This window comes from Rattus rattus, chromosome 8 (assembly GCF_011064425.1).
Source record: "Rattus rattus isolate New Zealand chromosome 8, Rrattus_CSIRO_v1, whole genome shotgun sequence".
In the NCBI taxonomy this organism is placed as follows: Eukaryota; Metazoa; Chordata; class Mammalia; order Rodentia; family Muridae; genus Rattus; species Rattus rattus.
This window is the reverse complement of record NC_046161.1, coordinates 40,483,623-40,506,680: the sequence shown is the minus strand read 5'-3', so window position 1 is coordinate 40,506,680 and position 23,058 is coordinate 40,483,623. Positions and strand designations below refer to the sequence as shown.

At 42.5% G+C, this 23,058-nt stretch overlaps 1 protein-coding gene and 1 long non-coding RNA gene across 3 annotated transcripts; one reads left to right on the top strand and one right to left on the bottom strand.

The window, feature by feature from the left end:
* Window positions 1-895: 895 nt before the first annotated feature.
* Window positions 896-1,304, bottom strand: LOC116906641. Its single transcript, XR_004388757.1, has 2 exons — window positions 1,025-1,304; window positions 896-986 (listed from the first exon to the last, which is right to left on the bottom strand). It is a non-coding gene; the product is annotated as an uncharacterized LOC116906641 (long non-coding RNA).
* Pafah1b2 (platelet activating factor acetylhydrolase 1b catalytic subunit 2) lies at window positions 1,090-22,428 on the top strand. Of its 2 annotated transcripts, none has more exons than XM_032909417.1 (6): window positions 1,090-1,511; window positions 9,309-9,396; window positions 11,849-11,938; window positions 13,033-13,149; window positions 15,007-15,129; window positions 18,730-22,428. In XM_032909417.1, exons 1-6 carry the CDS (start codon window positions 1,147-1,149, stop codon window positions 19,006-19,008), a joined length of 1,062 nt encoding a protein of 353 aa, XP_032765308.1. In that variant the 5' UTR covers window positions 1,090-1,146; the 3' UTR covers window positions 19,009-22,428. The 2 variants fall into 2 exon arrangements, with proteins under 2 accessions (XP_032765308.1, XP_032765309.1); XM_032909418.1 differs by lacking the exon at window positions 1,090-1,511 and adding an exon at window positions 2,295-2,313.
* The last annotated feature ends 630 nt before the right edge of the window (window positions 22,429-23,058 follow it).

Genomic DNA, 23,058 nt, shown 5'->3' with positions numbered 1-23,058 from the left:
GGCATTTTTTAATTTAAAGTTCCCTTGTCTCAAATGACCCTGGTTTGTGTCATTGTCAAAACAACCCAGACATAGGGTTTTATCATTGGAGACCAATTCAAAAGGGTTTTTTTTTTAAACTGTATTAGTTTTGTTTTTTGTTTTTTGTTTTTGTTTTTTTATTTTTATTTATATGAGTACATTGTCGCTGTCTCAGACACACCAGAAGAGGGCATCAGATCTCATTACAGATGGTTGTGAGCCACCATGTGGTTGCTGGGACTTGAACTCAGGACCTCTGGAAGAGCAGCCGGTGCTCTTAACCGCTGAGCCATCTCTCCAGCCCTCAAGAGGGTTTTTTTTTTTTTGTCAATATATTTCTAAACAGTTTAAATAATCGTTTACATTCCCAAACATTCTCTTTAGAAAAACACTTAACACACGCTTACTGAGCTCTTGCTAGTGTACCATATGTGACTGGAATATCTGCAGAAGAGTTAAGGAGGTAAATGGGCAACGGCAAAGTCATCTTGAAAACATTATTTTGCTTTTGAGATAATACGAGCAGCACATAACAGTGATTTGAAATTTTATTTTATTATCTTGATAGTTTAGGCTCACGGGATTCAACACCATTCTCAATCAGTTTCAGAGTCTGGGAAAGCTCCGCAATTCACTATCATGGGTTTGAATGAATCCTATCCATTATTAAAGAGCCAGCCCTGGCACTGCTCCACCAAGTTTCCCTGCTAATGATGATGCAATCTCTTGCCCCTCCTTTTGGTGCCTGATCTGTCCTGCACTTATCCAGCCGTTAGATCTAATTTCAACATTGACTCTATGATCTCCTCTAAACTGGACGAATTTTTAAGGTAAAGGCTGGGGGTTCTGTCATTCCCCTAGTGGTATTTATCACCTTAGAGGCGGTGAGCCACAATTTCAGATTTCATCATAGAAGTAGAAATTCTGCTGGTAAATGTAGGGGACTGTCTCTTTTAAGTTCGGACCTATTAAATGTAGGGGACTGTCTCTTTTAAGTTCGGACCTATTTCTCCCCATTCTCTGCAAACTGGTTTATCCCATCGGTGGAGGAATCAGGTTGAGTGGCTGAGAAGGGAATGGCGTCAGCGTGAGGTCAAGCTACACTGTCCCTAAGGCCATCTCCGGATGGTTTCCATCATCCTATCAAGACAGGAAGGCAGTTACAAGAAAGATGGAGGCTCAAGTCAGGGAGAGAAAGAGTCGGTAACTTGGCAGGGACGGTTGAAGACCTGTGAGCCAAGCAAAGAGCACGGACTGCGAGGGAAAGTGAGGTGCACCCGCCCCGCAGCTATCCCCGCAGCAAAAGGCGGGACTTCCGGAAGCCATTTGCCGGAGTGGCAGGGGGACCGGAAGTGGAGGCGCTGCTGGTTGGTGCTGGGGCCCGAGGAGGGGACGCGCGCCGGAACGCGGCCGTCGGGATCAAGCGAGCGACTGAAGCGTAACCAGCCGACGCCGCACCCGCTGAGGGCCCGTACGGACCCTCTGCCTCTGTGAGTGCATCGCGGGTGCCGCGGAACTGGGGCTTCGGCGTCGCGGGTGGGACACGCGGGCAAGACGGTATTGTGAGGCCCGGCTCCCCTCCCCCACACCGCCCCTCCCCCGCCGCGCCCCGCGCCGTCGCCCGCAGGCCCTCCGGGGCCCCGCGCAGTCTCCACTGCCCTCCGGCGCCCCGGTCCCGCCCTGGCTGGCGGGTGAGCGGCCCGCGGGTCCCCTGGCCCGGCCTCCTACCTCAGCTGTTGCCTTTTTCCTCCATCCCCTGGGTGGGACCTCTAGGCCCAAGCCTGTGACTAGGTTGTGCTTTTTTTTTTTTTTTTCTCTTTTAACGGATCACGCTCTTTGCCCTTCTCGTCGAAAACTGTCTCCTTATTAGAAACTTCTCTGTTGCCTTCGCTATTGCCTCCCAAAGACCCGTGTTAGGGCTCTGGAAGGATTGTTAGAGGCTAGCCTTAAGAGTCACCCACTTTATTCAGCGTCGAGGCCGAGACGTTGGTGATTTGGCTGATGGCCTACCACCAGCTAGGTATATCTGTCAGTGGGTAGCTTTCTTGGAGGTGTGTTTCCCCTTCTCACCCCTTGTGCCCCATGTCCACTTAGCGGGTCAGACTGTGGTCTACAGGTTTGATTTACTCATGGCAGAGTGACTCATTATCCTGCTTTCCATAGCTCCCAGGCCGACGTTGCCTTTTCATCGTTTACATACGGATCTTAAGAAAACCCCAAGCTTTAAAAGTGTTGGCGTCCTGAAGAGCGTGGCTGTGGACAAAGGGAAGGGCACCAGGATGCTAAGAGCAGGTCCTAGAGTTGCTTTCTTTACAGCTTTAAGTTGGGTAGAGAGAATGGGCCAGAGGAAAAGGTGTGGAGAAAAGAGAAAATACACACTTCTCTTTGCCTTGGATGGGCCCTGTGTCTGCCCGTAGGTTCCTTCTCTGGGCACATTGTTCTGACTTAAAGGTTGCCTCCTTGTGGGAGAGTAGGAGAGGGAATCATTGTGCATTAATTTGTTGGCATGGGCACTTGATAATAAATTAGGGATGTGCTGGATCCTAGGGGGTTGCCCACCAGAGACTTAGGCAGGGTATTCTGGATGATGCTTGTCTTCCTCTTCTGAACAACCCTGCCAGCTCTCTGAAGCAAAATGAAAGCCTCAAGTCTTAATGGAAGCATTCTAAATCTTTTCATTCTCATTCAAAGACCTCAGCAAGTTTCGTGATTCATGCACACAAAATCCAGTTGAGCTTGAGGAGTTGTAATTGTTTCGTTGGATCTGGCTTCCACACCACTAGTGTAGAGAGTCTGCTGTTGTGTGGTCGAGGTCTAAATTAAATGGAGAAAATAGAACGTTTAGGGTTAGGATTGCCTCCTCTTCCTGGAGAATTTTAAAGGACAACAAAATTCCCTCTGCAAAATAGTTTTTCATGGAAGTGTACACAGCTGCCCACTTTCTCTGACCTCTCCCTTGCTAGTGTTTTCATACCAAGCCTGCTGTTGACTGGGTAAAGAGATTATTGTGACTCAGTAAGGTGAGGTGGGAAGTGTTTTTTGTACTACTAGGGGTTAAACACTGGCACTGGGAACTGGAGTTAGACAGGAGCTGTAATGTGGGTGCTGGGAATCAAACCTGGGACTGCTGGAAGAGCTGTCAGTGCTCTTAACTGCTGGGCCAGTTCTCTCCAGCCCCCTCCTTATTTTATACAGACTCACTCCTTTTGAGACGGGGTTTCTCTTTGTAGCCCCCACTGTGTTGGAACTCTCTGTGTAGACCAGGCTGTCCTTGAACTCAGAAATCCCCCTGCCTTCTGAGTGCTGAGACAAAGGTGCGCATCACTCTTCTGAGAGTGGCTGTGATACGGAGAAAGGTTCAAGAGTCCCTGTAACTTTTTTTTTAAAGCTTCCAGAGGATACTCTTTGGATGATTCCTAATTCATTCTTTATTTTTAAAATTGTCTTTTTTAAAAAAGATTTTATTTTTTATTTGAGCTAGGATTAGCAGACACACTATCACACCTGGCCTTTCCTTCCGTCCTTCCTTCTTTCCTTCTTTCCTTTTATTTTTTTTTCCTTTTTTAAAAAACAAGAACGTTGGGAATTTCAATTTGAGTACCTCCATCCTCCCCAGTTTGTCTTACTTTACTGTAGGTTACTTGTGTGATGGTTTAGTAGCTAGTGAGTTCCAATTTTTTTAAATATTTATTTAATGCTCATGAATACACTGTAGCTGTCTTCAGACACACCAGAAGAGGGCAGGCATCAGATTTCATTACAGATGGTTGTGAGCCACCATGTGGTTTTAGGATTTGAACTCAGGACCTTGGGAAGAACAGTCATTTCCCTTAACCGCTGACCCATCTCTCCAGCCCAAAATGTGTGGTTTTTTTTTTTAATGTCTGTTTTTTTTTTTTTATGTCTGTTTTTTAAAGTGTTATTTATTTTCACGTGTATGAATGTGTTTTCTTCATGTTTGTATGCATATCATGTGTATGCAAAGCCAACAGAGACAGAAGAAGGTGCTAGGCCACAGATGGGATGATTGTGGCTGAGTCCTGATCCTCTCTAGGAGCAGTTGATGCTCTCAACCACTGTCTCATTCTCCTGTCTCCCAAAATATTCTGCACTTATCATTTTATAATATGATGGATATGTGTGGGGGGTGTCTACACATGCCATAGAAAGCACAGTAAGTGAGTGTAAGAGGTCAGGGGACAGCTTTGTGGAGTTATGGGGATCATTAGACTAGTACAGCAAGTGCTTTACCCGAAGACAGGGGCGCCATCTCAACATGTTATTGTGAAGAACACCATAGTTTACATTATCTGACTTCTAAATAAATGCTTGCTTGCTTATTTTTTTTTTTTAAGATTTATTTATTTTATGCCTGTTGGTACATTGTTGCTGTTGTCAGACACACCAGAAGAGGTCATCAGATGTCATTACAGATGGTTATGAAACACCATGTGGTTGCTGGGAATTGAACTCAGGACCTCTAGAACAGCAGTCAGTGCTCTTAACTGCTGAGCCATCTCTCCAGCCCTGTTTGTTTATTTGCTTGTTTGTTTGTTTTTCAAGGCCTGGTTTCTGTGTAGCCCTGGCTGTCTTGGTACTCAATCTGTAGACCAGTCTGGCCTTGAACTCACAGAGATCTTGCCTCTTCTGCCTCCAGTGCTGCATGGAATTAAAGGTGTGCCATTGCTATTTTTTTTTTTTTCTTTTGTTTGTTTGTTTCTTCCTCTTCCTTTCTTCCTCTTCCTCCTCCTCCTCCTCCTCCTCCTATTTTTTGGATACAGGGTTTCTGTGTACAACAGCCTTAGGTGTCCTGGCTCAGTAGACATGGCTGGCCTCAGGCTTGGAGAAATTAAAGGTGTGTGCTAACATACCTGGCTTGGCTAGACCTCTGGATTGTTTCTGGCCTGGCCTACAAAGAAGGGACAGTAGGGGGCTGGAGAGATGGTTCAGTGGTAAAGAGCACTGGCTGCTCTTCTAAAGGTCCCAAGTTCAATTCCCAGCTACCACATGTTCGCTCACAACCATTTATATCGAGATATGGTGCTCTCTTCTGGCCTGCAGGCAGCAAGCATGCATGCAGGCAGAATGCTGTATACATAATAAATGGTAGATGAAGAAGAGACTGTAGGAGTTTATGGTTCAGCTTTCCATTTCTGGGTTTTAAAAATGTTGCCAAACTGTAGGCTCCTATGAAACAGTGGAGTTACTTTGTATTGTAAGATGTTTGATTTGGCGAAAGAGTACGGGATCCAAGTATCTGGAGGCATAAAGAAATTTCACTCAGGTACTCTGCAATTCTATTCATGGTTAAAGGGACTATCAAGTTTAGAATACTTTATAATCTTCTCCTGGTTATAATTGCCTTTTAACTTTAGGCATGGGAATTTTGTTCCTCAGTTTCTTCTTCCAAGTCCTTTCATTTTGCCTGAACGTATGACTGAGTGGAGTAGTATTGCACATGTGATGTCAGCGTCTGGAAGGCAGAATAGGTGCTGCAGCGAGTCAGGACAGCCAGGGCTGCACAGGGAGACCCTCACACAGATGGAAGCGCTCCCTTTGCTTAGTGTGTGGAGTGATGATAAAATAAGTGAGACAGGTTGGTAAACTAACTGTTATGGTCATGTAGTCTGTTTCTATATAAATAGCATTCTTTGTTCAAGAATAATAGGCTGAATGCAGATAGATGGCTCAGTGCTTTGCTGACCATCTGAGTTTGACTACAGGACCCCTGTGGTTCAGGAATAGAATTGACTTCCTTGAAGTATTCATTGACCTTCACATACTGAATCTGCACTTGATTTTTAAAAAAAATTTAAAGTCAAGTTTTAAAAAGAGCCAAATGGTAGCATTCACCTATAATCCCAGCACTTGGGAGGCAGAGGCAGGCGAATCTTTGAGTTGAAGGCCAGCCTGATCTACAGAGTGAATTCCAGGACAACCAAGGCTACATATTGAAACCCTGTCTTAAAAAAATAAACAATTTAAAAAGTAGTGGTCCTTGGAACAAGCTCACTATCCTACAAACAATAGTAATAAGATGAACATTTTTAACTCAGTGAAATCTGGAATGCCTTTCCTGCTTAACTGTTTTGCAATAGAACAAATTCCTTAGATATCTTTGACCTGGTAGCCCTAGCTACTACCCTGGAACTTGTTATGCATGCCAAGCTGTCCTTGAACTGACAGATCTGCCTATCTCTACCTCTTGACTTCTGGGACTAAAGGACACCTGACTAAATAGTTCCTAAAAAGTGTTCACTCTAAATTGTTTTAGATGTTTACCTGATAGATCAGTTCAGAAAAGTCATTTCTAAGTAAAAGTAAAGACCCAAGAATATGTTAGAGTTTCTACAGGCCTGTTGTCTTGAGAGTAAATTATGTTACCAGATGTGTAAGATGAATTTAGGAATTTAAGGGAAAACAAAAACCGTATTTTTTTTAATTCAAAAAATCAAAAATAGCTACAGTTGACCTCGAATTTCTGATCTCCCTGCTACTTTCTGAATGCTAGGATTATGGGTATGTACCTAGTTTGATATGATTTTATATTGTGCTAGGAATTGAACCTAAATTGAACCTAGGGGCTTCAGGCATGGCTAGGCAAGCCGTGCTACCAACCAGATTTTATCCCTAACCCCTAGTTTTTTGTTTTTGTATGTGTGTGTTTGTTTCTGTGGGTGCACATATAGGTAAGAGGACTATATAGTTCATGTGGAGGTCAGACATCAAACTTTGGGTGTTCCTCAATTACTGTTACCACCACTTCCCTTTTGAGACAGGGTCTCATTATGTAACTGTGGCCTACCTGGAGCTTGCTTTGTAGAGGTTTGTCCTCAAACTCAGAGATAGATCTGTCTCTGTCTCCCAAATTCTGGGTATAAAGGTGTGTGTCACCACAGCTTGACTGTTGTTACTCGCTTACCGTTTTTTACATCTTCATGAGCCCGTATGTCTTTCATTAACCAGATGTTCCAGATTAGGCTAAATTGGCTGATCTGCTGTCCAGTTTGCTCCAGTGTCTGCCTGTCCTCACATCCCCAGAGCTAGGATTAGCAGACATACTGTCACACCTGGCCCACCCACCGACCCACCTGCCCTCCCTTCCTTCCTTTTATTTTCTTTCCTTTTTTTACAGACAAGAATGTTGGGGGTTGGAATTTGAGTACCTCCACCCTCCCCAATTTGTCTTACTAATACTTTACTGTAGGTTACTTGTGTGATGGTTTAGTAGGTAGTGAGTTCTAATTATTTTTTTTATATTTATTTAATGTACATGAGTACACTGTAGCTGTCTTCAGACACACCAGAAGAGGGCATCCGATTCCATTACAGATGGTTGTGAGCCACCATGTGGTTGCTGGGAATTGAACTCAGGACCTCTGGAAGAACAGTCAGTGCTCTTAACCGCTGAGCCATCTCTCCAGCTCTAATTATTGCTGTAGTCAGTTTTACTTAAAAAGACATCTCGGGGTTGGGGATTTAGCTCAGTGGTAGAGCGCTTGCCTAGCAAGCGCAAGGCCCTGGGTTCGGTCCCCAGCTCCGAAAAAAAAAAAAAAAAGACATCTCAATGTATGTCTGTGTTTTGTCTGAGTATGTGTATATCTTGTTCTCACTTCATGCCTAAGAAGGCAGAAATGAGTGTTGGACACTTAGGATTTCAAGTTAAAGATAACTGCTATGTGGGTCTGGAATTGAACCAGGGTCCTGTGAAAGAGCAGCCAGTGCTCTTAATCTCAGAACCTCTCTAGCCTCTGTTTTGTTTTTTAAGATAGGGTCTCTGTAAATAGCTTTGGCTGTCCTAGAATTCACTATGTAGACTGGCCTACTTGAACTCACCTAGATCTACTTGCCTCTGCCTCCACAGTACTAAGATTAAAGGTGTGTGCCACAGTGCCTGGCTCTGGCTCTCTGTACTTTGTGTGTGTGTGTGTGTTGTCAGAATGCAATTTTTTTTTCTTTTTTTCGGAGCTGGGGACCGAACCCAGGGCCTTGCGTTTGCTAGGCAAGCGCTCTACCACTGAGCTAAATCTCCAACCCCATCAGAATGCAATTTTAAGAGTTGGTTCTTCTCTCGTTCCACCAAGTGAATTCCAGAGATCCATCTCATGTTGCCAGGCTTTCTTTGAGCCCTTTGATTGACCACTGTAGTCATTTGGTTTGTTTGCATGCCAATTGTATGCAGGTGCCTGTGGAAGCTAGCAGAAGGTATCCTCATACCTCTTGGAGTAGGAGTTATAGGCAGTTATGAGGCACTCCCCTTGGGGGTTAAAATCCAAACTCAAGTCCTCTGCAATAACAGCAAGTGCCCTTACCCACAGAGCCAACTCTCCAGTTTCCTTGTAGTTAGTTTTAGTGTGTAGTTCTCGCACCCTAAAAGGCTGTAATGCAGATTTCATTGTTCTGTGTCTAACTTTTTTTTTTTTTTTTTGGAGCTGGGGACCGAACCCAGGGCCTTGTGCTTGCTAGGCAAGTGCTCTACCACTGAGCTAAATCCCCAACTGTGTCTAACTTTTTAGGTAATTTGGTGCTTGCTAAACCTGTGATTGTGAAAACTTTAGGATGGGTATGTCAAAGTGTATATTTGGAGCAGAATTTGTACATTTTATCTTAGTCACAAGGCAGAGAAATAATGGGATTAATGTTTTAGATGTGATGCTTTCATAAGTGATATGAAAATGTCTAATGTTTCGTGGTAATATATTTTGGAGACATAAGCACTCATTCCAGAATTCATCTCTGCTAAAAATCCATCCTATTTCGATTCCTAGGCAAAATCCATAATAAAATAGATGTTGTTTATGGTTTGGGGTTTGGGGGGGGTGCTAACAAATAGGGACTGGAAAGATGTCTCTGTGCTTAAGAATGCTGGCTGTCTTTCCAGAGGACCCAGTTCAGTTGCCATCATCCAGAATGGCGCCTAACGGTCTTCTGTAATTCCAGTTCCAGGTTACCCGTCCTCCGTCTTCTGGCTTCTGTGGGCACTACATGCACCTGATGCACAAACATACTTGTAGGCTAAACACCCATACATAAAATAAAACTAAATCTTTTTAAACATAAGAGGTCAGGGCTAGTATCGTATACCTTTAATCCCTGTACTGAGGATGGAGAGACAGCCAGATCTTGATGAGTTTGAGGCCAGCCTGATCTACACAGTAAGTTCTAAGATAGCCAGACCTACATAGTAAGACCATGTCTCCAAAAAAAAAAAGTGCATAAAACCTGACAGTGTTTAGTTTCTTAATGTTCTTGTTAATAAATGAAACATGACAGACATTTCTCTTCAGGTGTAGAATGAGCCAAGGAGACTCGAACCCAGCAGCTATTCCACATGCAGCAGAAGATATTCAAGGAGATGACAGGTGGATGTCTCAGGTAAAGGGTAATAATACTTGAGGATTACTTAAATGGGCTGGATCACTTTGCTTGTGTCTGTGCACAGGCTAGTATGTGTTTGCATGCAGAGATTTGCTGTCTTCAGTCAATTGCTGTCACCTTACCTTTTGAAGAAGTGTCTGCTATGGATGCCTGAAGATACAAAGACTACCAAGAGTTGTGTTTTGTTTTGTCTGTATTTGGTGTTTTGACACAGGTTTCTCTGTGTGACCCTAGCTGTCTAGGTTTGTTTTGTTTTATCATTAAGACAATAACTTCTGATATTCCTGTTTCTAACTCCCAAGTAATGAAATTACAGTCATAAAATGCCAGGGCTTGAACCCATTGCCTCATGGCATGCTAGTAGATTGAGATCCCCAACCCTGACCGTAGTGTTTAAGAACGTGAAATAACCTGTAGACCTATCCCTGAGACTAGATGGGAAAACTGTTGCCTGGCTATGCGATGGTGAGTTTGGGGCCAGCCTTCTCTATATAGTTTAGTTCCAGGACAGCCACAAGAACAAAAATGTAGTTTCTTCTTTTTTTTTTTTTTTTTCGGAGCTGGGGACCGAACCCAGGGCCTTGCGCTCGCTAGGCAAGAGCTCTACCACTGAGCTAAATCCCCAACCCCCAAAAATGTAGTTTCTTAACAGGTATGATAGCACATGCTACCTAAACCTCAGTAGAGTGAGGCAGGAATACCAAGAGTTCAAGGCCAGCCTGGGCTACATAGTTAGATCCTGACCTAAGACAAAACGAAACAGCCACTAAGTAGTATGGTTGGATGTGAGTTTCAGAGATAGACTTTGGGTTTTAACTGAGTTCTATTCCTAGAACTACAAAACTAACAAAACCACACTGATAAATACATATTGTCTTAGTTGGGCATGTGGTTCATACCTCTAGTTCTGGTTATTTGGTAGACCAAGGCAGAAGGGTCACTCGACGCCAGCAGTTTGAAGTTAGCTTAGGCAACTTTATTAAAAGAAGGGAGAGGGAGGGAACGTCTCAGACTTGCCACTGCTGGGTTACTTCTGCTTATAAACTTGTATTAGACTGAAAAGGCCTGATCAGCTAACAGTTTAACATTTGGACTACAGCTGTTTTCAAAGTATGTAATATATCTGAGGCTGTCGATGCTATCTCAAGAAGCTGAGAAGAAAAGAAAAAAGACTTAGGTCTTAAATAGATCCTGGTTTAAAGATAAATTTAATACTTAACTCTTAGAGAATCCGAAAAGACTGAATATGGACTCAATGTTGGATGTTAGTGGACTATTTTTTTATTTTCTTAGTATGGCTTCATAAAAGAAGTCCTAACTTGTAAATGTTTGCTGAAATACTTAGGGCTACAGCCCTGGGTACTGTGGGTCTGGAGAGATGGCTCAGCCGCTGAGAATATTTGCTACTTAATTATGAGGAGCAGAGTTCAGATTAGCACACAGTTGGGTAGTTCACAAAACACTCGAATCTTCAGCTTCAAGGTTAGGATGCCTTCTTGTGGCTCCCGCATTCACTCTCATAAACTCACATAAATGAGAGAGGGGAAAAAAATAAGTTAGCACACACCTATCTTCCCAGCACACTAGGGAGAAGAAAAACAGAAGAATATAGAAGTTCAGGGCTAGCCTAGGGTAGAGATAATTTAAAAAAAAAAATAGCTCAATATACTTTTGACACACACATTTACTATAATACTAATGTATGTATAGGCATGTGGATTTCTTGAGTTTGAAACCCTTTTGTTCTACATCTTGAGTTCTAGGCCAGTCAGGACCAAATAGTGAGACCTGTCTCAGAAACAACAGCAAAGCCTTAAGTAGTGTAACAAGTACATAGCTGTACAAAGAAAGAAGCATAGAGAATGTCCTAATCGGAGTTTGCATCAGTGTGGTTGCATAGGTCTGTGATTTCAGCACAGACGCAGGGAGGAGGATTGCTGTGAGTTTTGAGGTTAGCCTGGTCTATGTAACAAGTTTCCGCCAGTGAGATCCTGTCTTGAAAGGTTTGGGCGGGGGTGGGGGTGGGGGGGTGGGGGTGGGTTGTATATATATCTGTATCTATGTCTGTCTGTCAGTGGGCAATACTAAGGCATCTTGTTGGCCCCAAAAATGCTTTTTCTTTTCTTTTTTAATAATATGAAGCATTGTAGTGTTCCGGGTTTGTTAGAATTTTGAATCTCTTGAACCTAAACCTAATAGAATGATCAGTATGATGTGGGTAGAAATTAATTTGCATTCAACGACAGACAAAAGGCTAAGCTGAAGCGTTAGGTGAACTGAAGAGGACGGGTTGCTGTGCTTCTTGTCTGGTTTACAGCACTGGGGATGGATCTCTGGGCCTTGCCCAGAAAGAGTGTTTTGTAGTACCTGGTCAGACAGCTGCTCATTTTAGGCCAACAAATTGCAAAGGAAAGAAATACTAATCGCTTGTTTTTCTTTCTTTAAACAGCACAATAGGTTTGTTCTGGACTGCAAAGACAAAGAGCCGGACGTGCTGTTTGTGGGAGACTCCATGGTACAGTTGATGCAGCAGTACGAGGTAAAGTGGAGGGTGTCCTCGGCTCCTACTGCATGTCCACTGCTAACCTGTAGTCTTTGACTCTAAGCTGCCCTCATAGGCTGAGGATTCAGAGAAAGAGAGCCAAGTACATGGGAAGCAGATGTGCCCAGTGGGATGTTTGGTGTAGTCTGTTTGTAACAGAACTCTTTCTTGTTCACTTCAAGCAGCTTATTGTTTGCTGTATTAGCCTGGTGATGTCTGATTCTTTTTTTTTTTTTTTTTTTTTTTTTTAAAGATTTATTCATTTAATTATATATAAGTACACTGTAGCTGTCTTCAGATACACCAGAAGAGGGCATCAGATCTCTTTACAGATGGTTGTGAGCCACCATGTGGTTGCTGGGAATTGAACTCATGACCTCTGGAAGAGCAGTTGGGTGCTCTTAACCACTGAGCCATCTCTCCAGCCCGTGATGTCTGATTCTTAACATTGGTTTTGTCCTGCTCATGAGTCTCAGTAATTCATGTTTTTAACTTTCTAACATAGTCTATATTTTTATAGTAGGTCTCCTCTCTCTCTCTCTCTCTCTCTCTCTCTCTCTCTCTTTCTTTCTTTCTTTCTTTCTTTGGTTAGGTATTCTTCCAAAGGAAACTTTAAAAAGAAATGCAGCTTTATTTCTTTTTGGTTTATTCATTTAAAAAAATTAGTTGAATTCATGAAAAGTGTTTATTGAGCTGACAGCTTGATTTGATGACAGTGTTGATATCTGTTAGTGGACATTAGAATATGCTGAGCTGGTTTTCGAGCTGAGACTCAGTACTACAGTAAGCAAGGCAGACTTTCCAGACACCTTAAGTGAATGACATGCTGTTGTCAGTGCTAACTAAAGAATGTGGAAGATTAGCTGGGAATGGTGGCACAAACCTTTAATCCCAGCATTCGAGAAGCAGAGGCAGGCAAATTTCTGAGTTTGAGGGCTAGCCTGTTCTACAAAGTGAGTTCTAGGATAGTCAGGGCTATGCAGAAAACTTAGTTTTTGATTTATTAAATCACATTGCAATTGAATTTTTATTTCCAGTGATTTTTGTTTGCTTGTTTGTTTGTTTAACTAAATCAAGTGTTTTATTTTTAGATATGGCGGGAGCTGTTTTCCCCACTTCATGCTCTTAATTTTGGAATTGGGGGAGACACAACTCGACATGTTTTATGGAGACTAAAGAACGGAGAGCTGGAGAACATTAAGCCTAAGGTGATAAAGCTTACCTTAAAAGAGTATAACTCACCTCGAGTCTGTCAAGCACAGTTGTCTGAAGCAGTGAGAAGTTGCTTCTTTAGAGACCTGTGTCATGATCGCTCTTTGCCTCGTGCTTGGTTGTAGGAAACATTGGTTGGGAACATACTGAGGCCTGGACTTACGAAGAACCCAATCTGTTTGCCTGGGTTGTATTGTGATTGTTAGGACTGTGTCCATTTGTAGGAGTAATTTGATACACAGCATGTGTGTAATCTGGAACGTGGGCCTGGGCAGTGCAGTGGGGAGCAGGTCTATGATTCCTTTCAGGAAATGCTGAGATATAAACAAGTGTGCAGCCAAGTTCTCTGAGTTCTTCTGAAGACAGTTTGGGGCAGATATGAACAAACATCTGTAGTACCTTTCACATTATGATCACCTGCAGTTGGTGCACTGCATAGAATTCTTTCAACCCCTAAAGAGAAGGAAAACAAGAACCAAAGGAGAGTCACTAATGACAAATGCTTTCCCTGGGCATGGTGGCAGAGAAGACATTGTGAAACTCCATCTAGCTCCATCCCAGGGCCTCCTTTCTTGAGTGCACTGTGTGTGTGCACTACAGGCTTTACACTCCTGGGGTTCCTGCTACTGCAGTGTGCTTCCAACCACGGAAAAGTTTTACTGGGATAGGAAGCACTTTCTTAAATTCCTCTTTAAGATACTTGTTTGCCAGAAAGGTTTCATTCATATTTAATAGAGTACATTGTTCTTTTCTGTGTACTTCATGGACTTTGTGAGATTAATTCTTTCTTGTTTCTCCCTGATATAATTTTAGCACCTTTTAAAAATTATTTATGTGTGTGTGTGTGTGTGTGTGTGTGTGTGTGTGTGTGTGTGTGTGTGTGTGTGTGTGTGTGTAAGTACACCGTTGCTGTCAGACACACCAGAAGAAGGCATCAGATCCCATTACAGATGGTTGTGAGCCACCATGTGGTTGCTGGGAGTTGAACTCAGGACCTCTGGAAGAGTAGTCAGTGCTCTTAACCACTGAGCCATCTCTCCAGCCCTTTTTTGTTTGTTTGTTTGCTTGCTTGTTTTTTGTTTTTCAAGACAGGGTTTCTTTGGGCAGCCCTGGCTGTCCTGGAAATCTCTTTGTAGACCAGGCTGGCCTCAATCTTACCGAGATCCACCTGCCCCTACCTCTGGCTCTCAAGACCTGGGAATAAAGGCATGCATCACCACTGCCTGGCTAATTTTGGTACTTAAATATTAATTTACTCATGATTTTTTTGAAATATAATATTAGGCATAAGTCATTGTTTTTTGTTTTTTAAGAAATTTGATTGCATTTATTTCATGTGTATGCATGTATGTGCCACAGTGCATAGATGTAGAAGTCAGAGGGTACCTTGTAGGTTTTTTCTTTCTACCACATGGATTTGGATATTGAACTCTGGTAGACTTGGCCACAGGTGCTTTATCCCCTGAGCCATTGCACTTGTATTTTCATTTTCCCAGTTGAAGTTTCCCAACATCATCTGAGGAGCCCATTTTTAATTGTTTTTTTAAATTTTCATTACATTTTTACTTGTTTTGCTATGTCTTCACATGCACATGTATGAGTGAACATACTGTGTGACACTGTAGAGGCCAGGAGACACTTGTGGGAGTTGATTCCTTTCTTCCACCGTGTGGGTCCAAGGGGTTGAACTTATGTCTTTATGCTTTGTGACAAATGCCCTTACCTGTTGAGCCATCTCACCTGTCCCCATTTCTCTGATTTTTTTTTTTTAAAATATGCTTTTCATTTAAATGTTTTGATAGTCTTTTATTCCTTGGTCTTTATCTTCTCTCTCTTTTCCTTCTTCATTATAGGTCATTGTTGTTTGGGTAGGAACAAACAACCATGAAAATACAGCAGAAGAAGTAGCAGGTGGAATTGAGGCTATTGTACAACTTATAAACACGCGGCAGCCACAGGCCAAGATCATTGTACTGGTGAGTAGTCTTTCTAGGTAGAGAGTTGTGTCTTTAGATGCACTCAGAAATCTTTTAAAACTGTTGTCAGTCATCAAAACGGAGTCTTTCAGTGACGGCTGTTTCGGATAGTTGTTTGTAAATGTGCTGGTTAGGAGGAATGTGTATACAGTTACTAGTAGTTTCATTTTATCTTGGAGATGCTGAAGAGCCAGATCTTGGGGTGTGTCTCTGTCCATCTGTCTGTCTGAAGACAACCTATGAGTATCAGGTCTCAGTGGACAGACAGTGGTGGTGCATTTCTTTAATCCCAACACTCGGGAGGCAGAGGCAGGCAGTTTTCTTTGAGTTCTAGGCCAGCCTGGTGTATAGAGCAAGTTCCAGGACATCGAGGGAGGGCCACATAGAGAAGTCCTGTCTCCAGCTCCATCCCTATAGCCAGTGGAAAGAAAAAAAATTAGTTCTCTTTTACCACTGTGTAGGTGGCAGTGATCAAACTTGGGTCATCAGGCTTGGTGACAGCTTTTGCTGCTGAGTCATCTTGCCAGCTTCAGATCTTTGTTTTTCTTCCGTGGCATTTAATTTGTTGATGAAGCTGTTGCATTCTATGCCTTATTCTAGACTGGTGTGTTGTGACTGAGAAGAAGCTTTGAAGAAACTTGTTAGGAAATGTTGTTGTATGAATGGTACAGGATAAATCCTCTGTAAATATTCTTGATTTTAAAGTGGATATTAAGGAGCTGAGAGCATGGATATTAAGGAACTGAAGGTTTATAATTCAGTGGTAGAATATTTGCATAGTATGTGTATGACCTTAGATTTAATCCTCAACACCTTAAAAAATGAACCAAATTTAATAGAGATATTGATTATGGTCTTAATAATGCTGAAACATGAAACACTACAAGTGACAAATCTAGGGAAATGCTTATTCCTGACTAGCTGATCCATAAGCTTCCAGGAATTCTTCTGTCTCTGCCTCCCATCTCAGAATAGGAATGCTGGGACTGCAGCTGACTCTGCTGTTCCTGGCTTTTCATGGATTCTGGGCAACTTGAGTACTTGTTCATGGGCAATGAGTACTTTACCATTGAGTAATCTCTGTGGCCAGGAATTTAATGTCTTATTTTAGAAACAATTAAAAATCAAAGGGGATAGGAAAATCAAACAGCATTCCTTAGTACTTTTATTAAGGGAAAATACATAAACTTTTTCATAATTAGTTAAATGTTTGTATGTGCTGTATAAACCTGCCAAGGCATGTGTAAGGAGGTCAGAGGACAACTTAAGGGAGTTAGCTTTTCTTCTACCACATGGTTTCTGGGGACGGAAGCTTGATCATCAGGTTTATGGGCAATGTCATTTCCCATTGAGCTATCTCAGTGGCTTTATTCTCATTCTTGTTTCTAAATCTCAGTAGACATGTTACCCTGATGATGAGAATACCCATTCTGCCATTCTGTATGACGTGAGACCTGGAACAAAGTCTGTGGTCATTGCAGTTGGTCATCTTCCCTAGTCCTCCTCCTGTCCCAGCCAGGCTTTGCTGTGTTAACCTTTTTAGTGTGTGACATAGTAGGTGCAGAGCCCTCAACCTTTGTTTTCCTTTCCTTTTCTTTCTTTTTTTTTTTCTTTTTGAGACAGGGTCTTCTGTGGCCAGAGCTGGCATCAGACTATATGTAGCAGAAGGTGACATTAACCCCTACTGTGAGGAATACAGACATGTGTAATCACTCAGTCGCCCCTCAGTTTACATTTAACAGTAATAAGCTTGGTTTTAGGACTGAGTTCATCATTTTAAATGTTTAAGCATAACAGGTGTGGAGAGAGATCAACCAGTGTAACAAACTGAGACTTTTCTATGGCTTTTGGAGAAGTATAAAATCACAAGCAAATTGGCAACCAAAGCCCCAATATATTACTGAAAAAACTAGGGTAGACATGTACAAGAATATGCTTTGAATATATGTTTGTTTTTTGAAAAGTGTAATGATTGGCCCTGGAGCTCACGATGGAACTTTTTTTTTTTTTTTTTTTTTAAGATTTATTTATTATGTATATGAGTACACTGTCACTGTCTTCAGACACACCAGAAGAGGTCATCGGATCCCATTACAGATGGTTGTGAGCCACCATGTGGTTGCTGGGAATTGAACTCTGGACCTCTGGAAGAGCAGTTAGTGCTCTTAACCAGCCCCCATGGTGGAACTCTTACTTTGCATTCATGAGGCCCTAGGATCATTCCCCAGTACTACCAAAATAAGTGAGGAAAGATTAAGTACCTACAATAAATCTGTCCTTGAAAGGAAACATCTTACAAACCCTGTAGGAGAAATTAGGGACGCAATATTAAGTTGCCTTTTGTGCCATCCCTAGGTATCAGCCAGCAGCTACAAGGATGACAGTGTCTGGCACATAGGCATATATAATTGAATGGATAGTTCACTACTCTTTACTTTTTTTTTTTTTTTCCGGTTCTTTTTTTCGGAGCTGGGGACCGAACCCAGGGCCTTGCGCTTCCTAGGCAAGCGCTCTACCACTGAGCTAAATCCCCAACCCCAGTTCACTACTCTTAATAGGATTGGAAGAGTTAAAAGGTGTGTGGAACAAGTTATCTGTTGAAGACTACTTTTAGTTTTCATTGATAAAATCTTGCTCTAGATCTAAATCTTGCTCTAAAATCTTGTGTGATATTTCTCATTACCATAGTAAAAAGACAGATATCTGATTTGTCTGAAAATTGTATTAGATCACTAATATATACAAGTTAAAATTAATTTAGAATACATTTATCTTACCAGGTGTGTAATTTATTCATTTAATTCATTCATGTGTTTGATTAAGACAGCTTTGCAGCTGTGATTTTATCCTCCCAAGCCCCCCTCCCCTCTTTGAGATGGGGTTTCTCTCTGTAGCCCTGGCTGTCCTGGAACTCGCTCTGTAGACCAGTGTGTCCTCTGGAGTGCTGGGATTATAGGCATGTGCCACCAGTGCTTCCAAGTCTCTCTCTGTAACGTATTAGAGTGCAGCTTTCTCCGGCATTGACAGGTGTATCTAAGCTATATTCTCCTGACAAGGCATATGGAAAAAGAATGAAAGGAGGACATACTGGTTTTGGGAGGACCAGTGGGAGATATTTTAGTAATTGGGATGAAAGGCAGTAAGTTACTGAGCAAAAAGTGCATGTGTTGTAGTATCATGGTGGAGAAGATGATGAAGGCTGTGGATGTGGCTCAGTTGATAGAGTACTTGCTTGGGTTCCATCTCCAGTACCACACAAACCAGATATGATGATACATACCTATAATCCTTAGCGTGAGTGAGTTCATGAGACCTTGTCTCAGAAAACAAAGGCTGATCAGAGGAATATTTAGAATATAAATATTTAATAATCCTGTAATAAATATGAAGTGTGAGATGAGAGACCTGGGATGTTGGCGTAATAGTTGATATAAACTATGGACAAGGGCGAGACCTCAGGAGCATTTGGTCTGTAGGCGGAAGTTCAGTGGAATTCAGAAGCTCTAAAAAAGGTTTGACTAAAGTGATACTGGAAGTCATAAGTAAAGAAAGAAAAGCAAGCAACCCTCTCTGTTAATGCTCTTCTATGCTCTACCCCAGGGCCTGTTACCTCGAGGTGAGAAGCCCAACCCTTTAAGACAAAAGAATGCCAAGGTGAACCAGCTTCTCAAGGTTTCCCTGCCGAAGCTTGCCAATGTGCAGCTCCTGGATATAGATGGGGGCTTCGTGCACTCGGACGGTGCCATCTCCTGCCACGACATGTTTGATTTTCTTCATCTCACAGGAGGGGGCTATGCAAAGATCTGCAAACCCCTCCATGAACTGATCATGCAGTTGCTGGAGGAAACACCAGAGGAGAAGCAGACCACCATTGCTTGACTGGCCCATCAGTGTTAACAGCATCCCAGCTTCCTCAGATCAGTTAGACCACTGGCACTACAGAATCCTTTCTTAAGGCACTTTGCATTGTACAATGTTCCTGGATGCTTGTATGTTTGAAGGGGAGGAGGGATTTAAATTGGTCCTGTATATAAAGGTTTGTTTGAAGAGAGGAGAAAAATTAGCCAAGGAAGATTCATTTGAAACCAGAAGGGGACTTTTTAGTTGTTTATGTCACACTTGTAGAATCATCACTGTTTTTCCTAGGACAACATCAAGCAAGAGTACAATATGAAGGTTCTTTTCTTGGCCCTTTTTTCTATGGATTATGTCATGTGTGATAATTATCACAGCTACTTGGCTTTAAACTTATTTTTGGTCCAGTTTTAAGGTTCATGAGTTAGTATGTTGTGTTGTGTTGTTTGATTCATGTATGCTCGGTATTTTTATTAACCTATAGCATCAGATTAAACATGCTTGTCACTCCAGTGTGCGAGATGCTATAGTTACAAGTGAGTTTGTTCCTCTCAGTCTTAAGCAGTGGAAACAAGGTCTGGGGACTGGGATAGAGGTCTTACTGCTGCTCAATATCATGTCTGTAATAGACCGTGCATGCAGCCTTTCTGCTTCCCTTCATCTCTTCACAGGTGGGTTATTTACACTGCAAACTTCTAACTCATTTTTGATCTAGGACTTGCACTGCCGTCAGGACGATCTTACTAATGTATAACTCACTCTGTGGTGGTCTGTGATGTAGGGTCTGTGTAATGTTAATCATCCAGAGTTCTGCTTGTCATCATACCCCCAACCTGTTGTTTTCCTTTGTTTTGTAGGAGGTGGGGGTGGTGTCAAAATTGTTTCCCATTCCATAATGCCTGATGTTATTTCAAGTTTTATATTATTTTAAGGTGTATATGTTTGTTTTCGTTTTATATATATTATATATAAATAGATATATTTTACAGTACTGGAATCAAACCCAGGGCTTAGCACATACTAAGCAAGTGCTCTGCCGCTGAGGTAATCCCTAGACATGCTTGTTTGTTTGCTTGTTTGTTTGGTTGGTTTTTTTATTGGTTTAATTCTTAAATTCTATCAGTAAAAAAATGTTTTTCCACGGGAAACAGTGAAACTGCTCTCACAATAGATGTGCTCTCTATGTCTTTTTTTTTTTCCCCCCTTCTTTTGTTTTTCTTTTTTGAGGCAGGGTTTTTCTGTATAGTCCTGGCTATCCTGAAGCTCTGTAGGCCAGGCTGGCCTTGAACTCAGAGATCACTTGCCTCTGCTTCCCAAGCGCTGAAATTAAAGGCGTGTTCCCACCACACCTGGCTTTAGATGTGCTATCTTTAGTCTACTATTTTAGTAAAGATTAAACTAGGTTCCTTTTTTTGGTCTATGAGTCTTACAGTATAGCTCTGCCTTGCCTGGAGTTTGCTTGTAGACCAGGTTAGTGTTGAACTCACAGAGACCTGCCTGCCTCTGCCTCCTGAGGACTGAGAGTAAAGGCAGGCACCACCATGGAGATGGCTCACTGATCATTTAAGGTTCCTTATATAATTTAGTGTCTTGGTCGAGATTTCAAGAGAGCTCCTTACATTCCGTCTGGTTTGCTTGAGCTATGCAAACTGCCACTTGAGAAAATAATACATTGTTGGTTGTCCATAAACGATCTACAAACATTTTAAACTGGATCAGGTTGGGGACTGAGGTAACTCATTGAATGTGCTCTGCAATGCTTTTGCTCAATGGTCACATTCAGTAGCTGTCTGTGATCTAGGCTTTCTGTTCCTCTTCCAGAGCAGCCGTCAGGGCTGTTAGAGGAACTGTTGGTTTGTGCTGAGACCCACCTGACGGAGAAAGATAGAAGTTGAAGTGTTTTTTCCTGGTGAGCATCTGTGTAGAATTTAACACATAGCGTCATGAATGTATCATGTCTTCATTAGCAACAGGAAAATACACATGGTCTTTACTAATATTGTCTACCACAGTGAAATTCCCTTTTATTTTTTTTAGTAGCCCAAGTTCTTGAGTTTTTCAAGACATTGTTTTCTGAACCGAGTATAATTTTAGGAAGGGAGAGTTAATTAAGCCAGAATTTTGCGTGTAAAAAGAACATTTTGACCCAGGTGTTCCTGTGATCCTCAGAGAGTAGGAATATGGTCCAAATGAGTCCATTAGGTCACTCCTGCAGCATGCGCTTGTAGTTTCTCTTGACCAAGGATGAACTAGTCCTATGAGCTGGCCTTCAGCTCCCGCACATGTGGTTAAACCTCAGATGTTACTACGTTTTATACCTGCCAGAGCTCCTCAAGCAATAGCATTTGAGCCACTAGCCTTTTAAATAAAACTCTGTCCTATTGCTGACATGCAGATTCCGAGTCCACTGTCATTTCTTGCCAGGTTCATTTGTGCTGTTTTCGGGGGACAATGGTTGATCATTCTTTCTTTGGTTGACATTCCTGTTTGCTTCAGTGACAGAACTGGTTAGTCTGTGTGGTTTTTTAAGATGTGACGAGATCTACTTTGCTTTGGTTATGGGGCCAGGCAGTCAGCACAGGTGCTGCTTTGTTCCTTTTTTTTTTTTTTTTTGGTAGGTGGGTGGTTTTCTTAGCAGAGTCTATATGTGTGTACCCTGACTGCCTTTGAACTCCTGGTGATCCTCCTGTTTTGTCTCCCCAGTAGTGGAGATACAGGCCCATTCCACCATGCTTGACTTGTTAGGCTCCTTTCCCGACATTTTTCTTTTGAGACAGGGTCTCAGTGTAGTACAGTCTGGCTTAGCATGTGGCCGAGGGTGACCTTGAACTCAGTCCTTCTGCTGCTACCTTCCGAGTTCAGTACTAGAGCCATGTCTCTACTGTGGCGGGTTGGAGACGCCCTGCCAAATGGATGGTGTGTTGGAGGTGGCTTGGGTGCCCTGGCATTTTAGATTACCATTGGCAGCGCACGGGCCACCATGTCAGGTCTGCTAGGACTGTTGAGGACTTCTGTCCAATCCTGATGTTTCTGTCCAAACCTTCTCCCAGTAAGTAAGTCTTGGCAGCTCATGCCTTGTTCTTCAGAATTCTAACTCACTGTTAAAAAAAGTCCCAATTTCTGTTTGCATTTTCAACCCGACCACTTAACTCTGCCTGAAACCTGTCTGTGCTAAGGTGTGTGAATATTGCCAGTTTTATATTTATTACAGTGATGAAGAAACGAGAAGTAGGAAAGGGAGCATGGCCAGCTCCTGACTCTGAGCAGTTTGTATGGGAACAGTGAGTGGGGGCTTGCCTGTGGTCTTCCCCTCCAGGACCACTGTAGCAGGCTGACTGCACCTCCCCAGGGGAGCTTGTTACCATGCTTTGGCAAAGGCTTCTTGACTAGAATCCATTCTGTTCAGTGCTCATTTAATATAAAAGTCAACATTTCACTGCAAACTTACTGATGTCTTTCTGTTTCTTTTATTGTAGTTTAGATTTCAACGGAAAAAGCAGGGGTGGGTTTTCCTACCTTATAAACATAATGGATTCTTTGCTCATCTTATGTCCTCTGGAACTGAGGGTACCAAATTGACCCCATCACTTCTCACAGGGTAGGACACTAGGACGGGTGAGTAGTTATAAGTAATCCTGAGTAGATATATGAGAGAATTTTGTAGATTGGTCACAGTCTCCTTATATGGCCCTGCCTGGCCTGGAACTCCAGAGACCTCTCTGCCCCACCTCTCAAATGTAGAGACTAAAGGTGTGCCCTACCATGCCTAGCCTTACAGGTAACTAATAAACCATAAGCCAACCTTTTGACCCCATCTTTTAAGTTCAGTCTTTCACAGTCACTCATAGAATGGCCTATGTGGCGTTATTTCTCCATTGTTCACACTAACAGTCACCATGATTTTACTGCTTGGGACAGTGCCTCCTGTTACCTGCAGCTCACACTCAGATGACTTCTGGGTTCCTGTGCCCTCTGGGGAGAAAGGTTTCAGGATACCTTCCCAGGTGGTTTGTGTGAGCATAGCCCCATACAGCTGTTGGTTAGAAGTTTAGAAATCCAGGGCAGCAGGAGTGT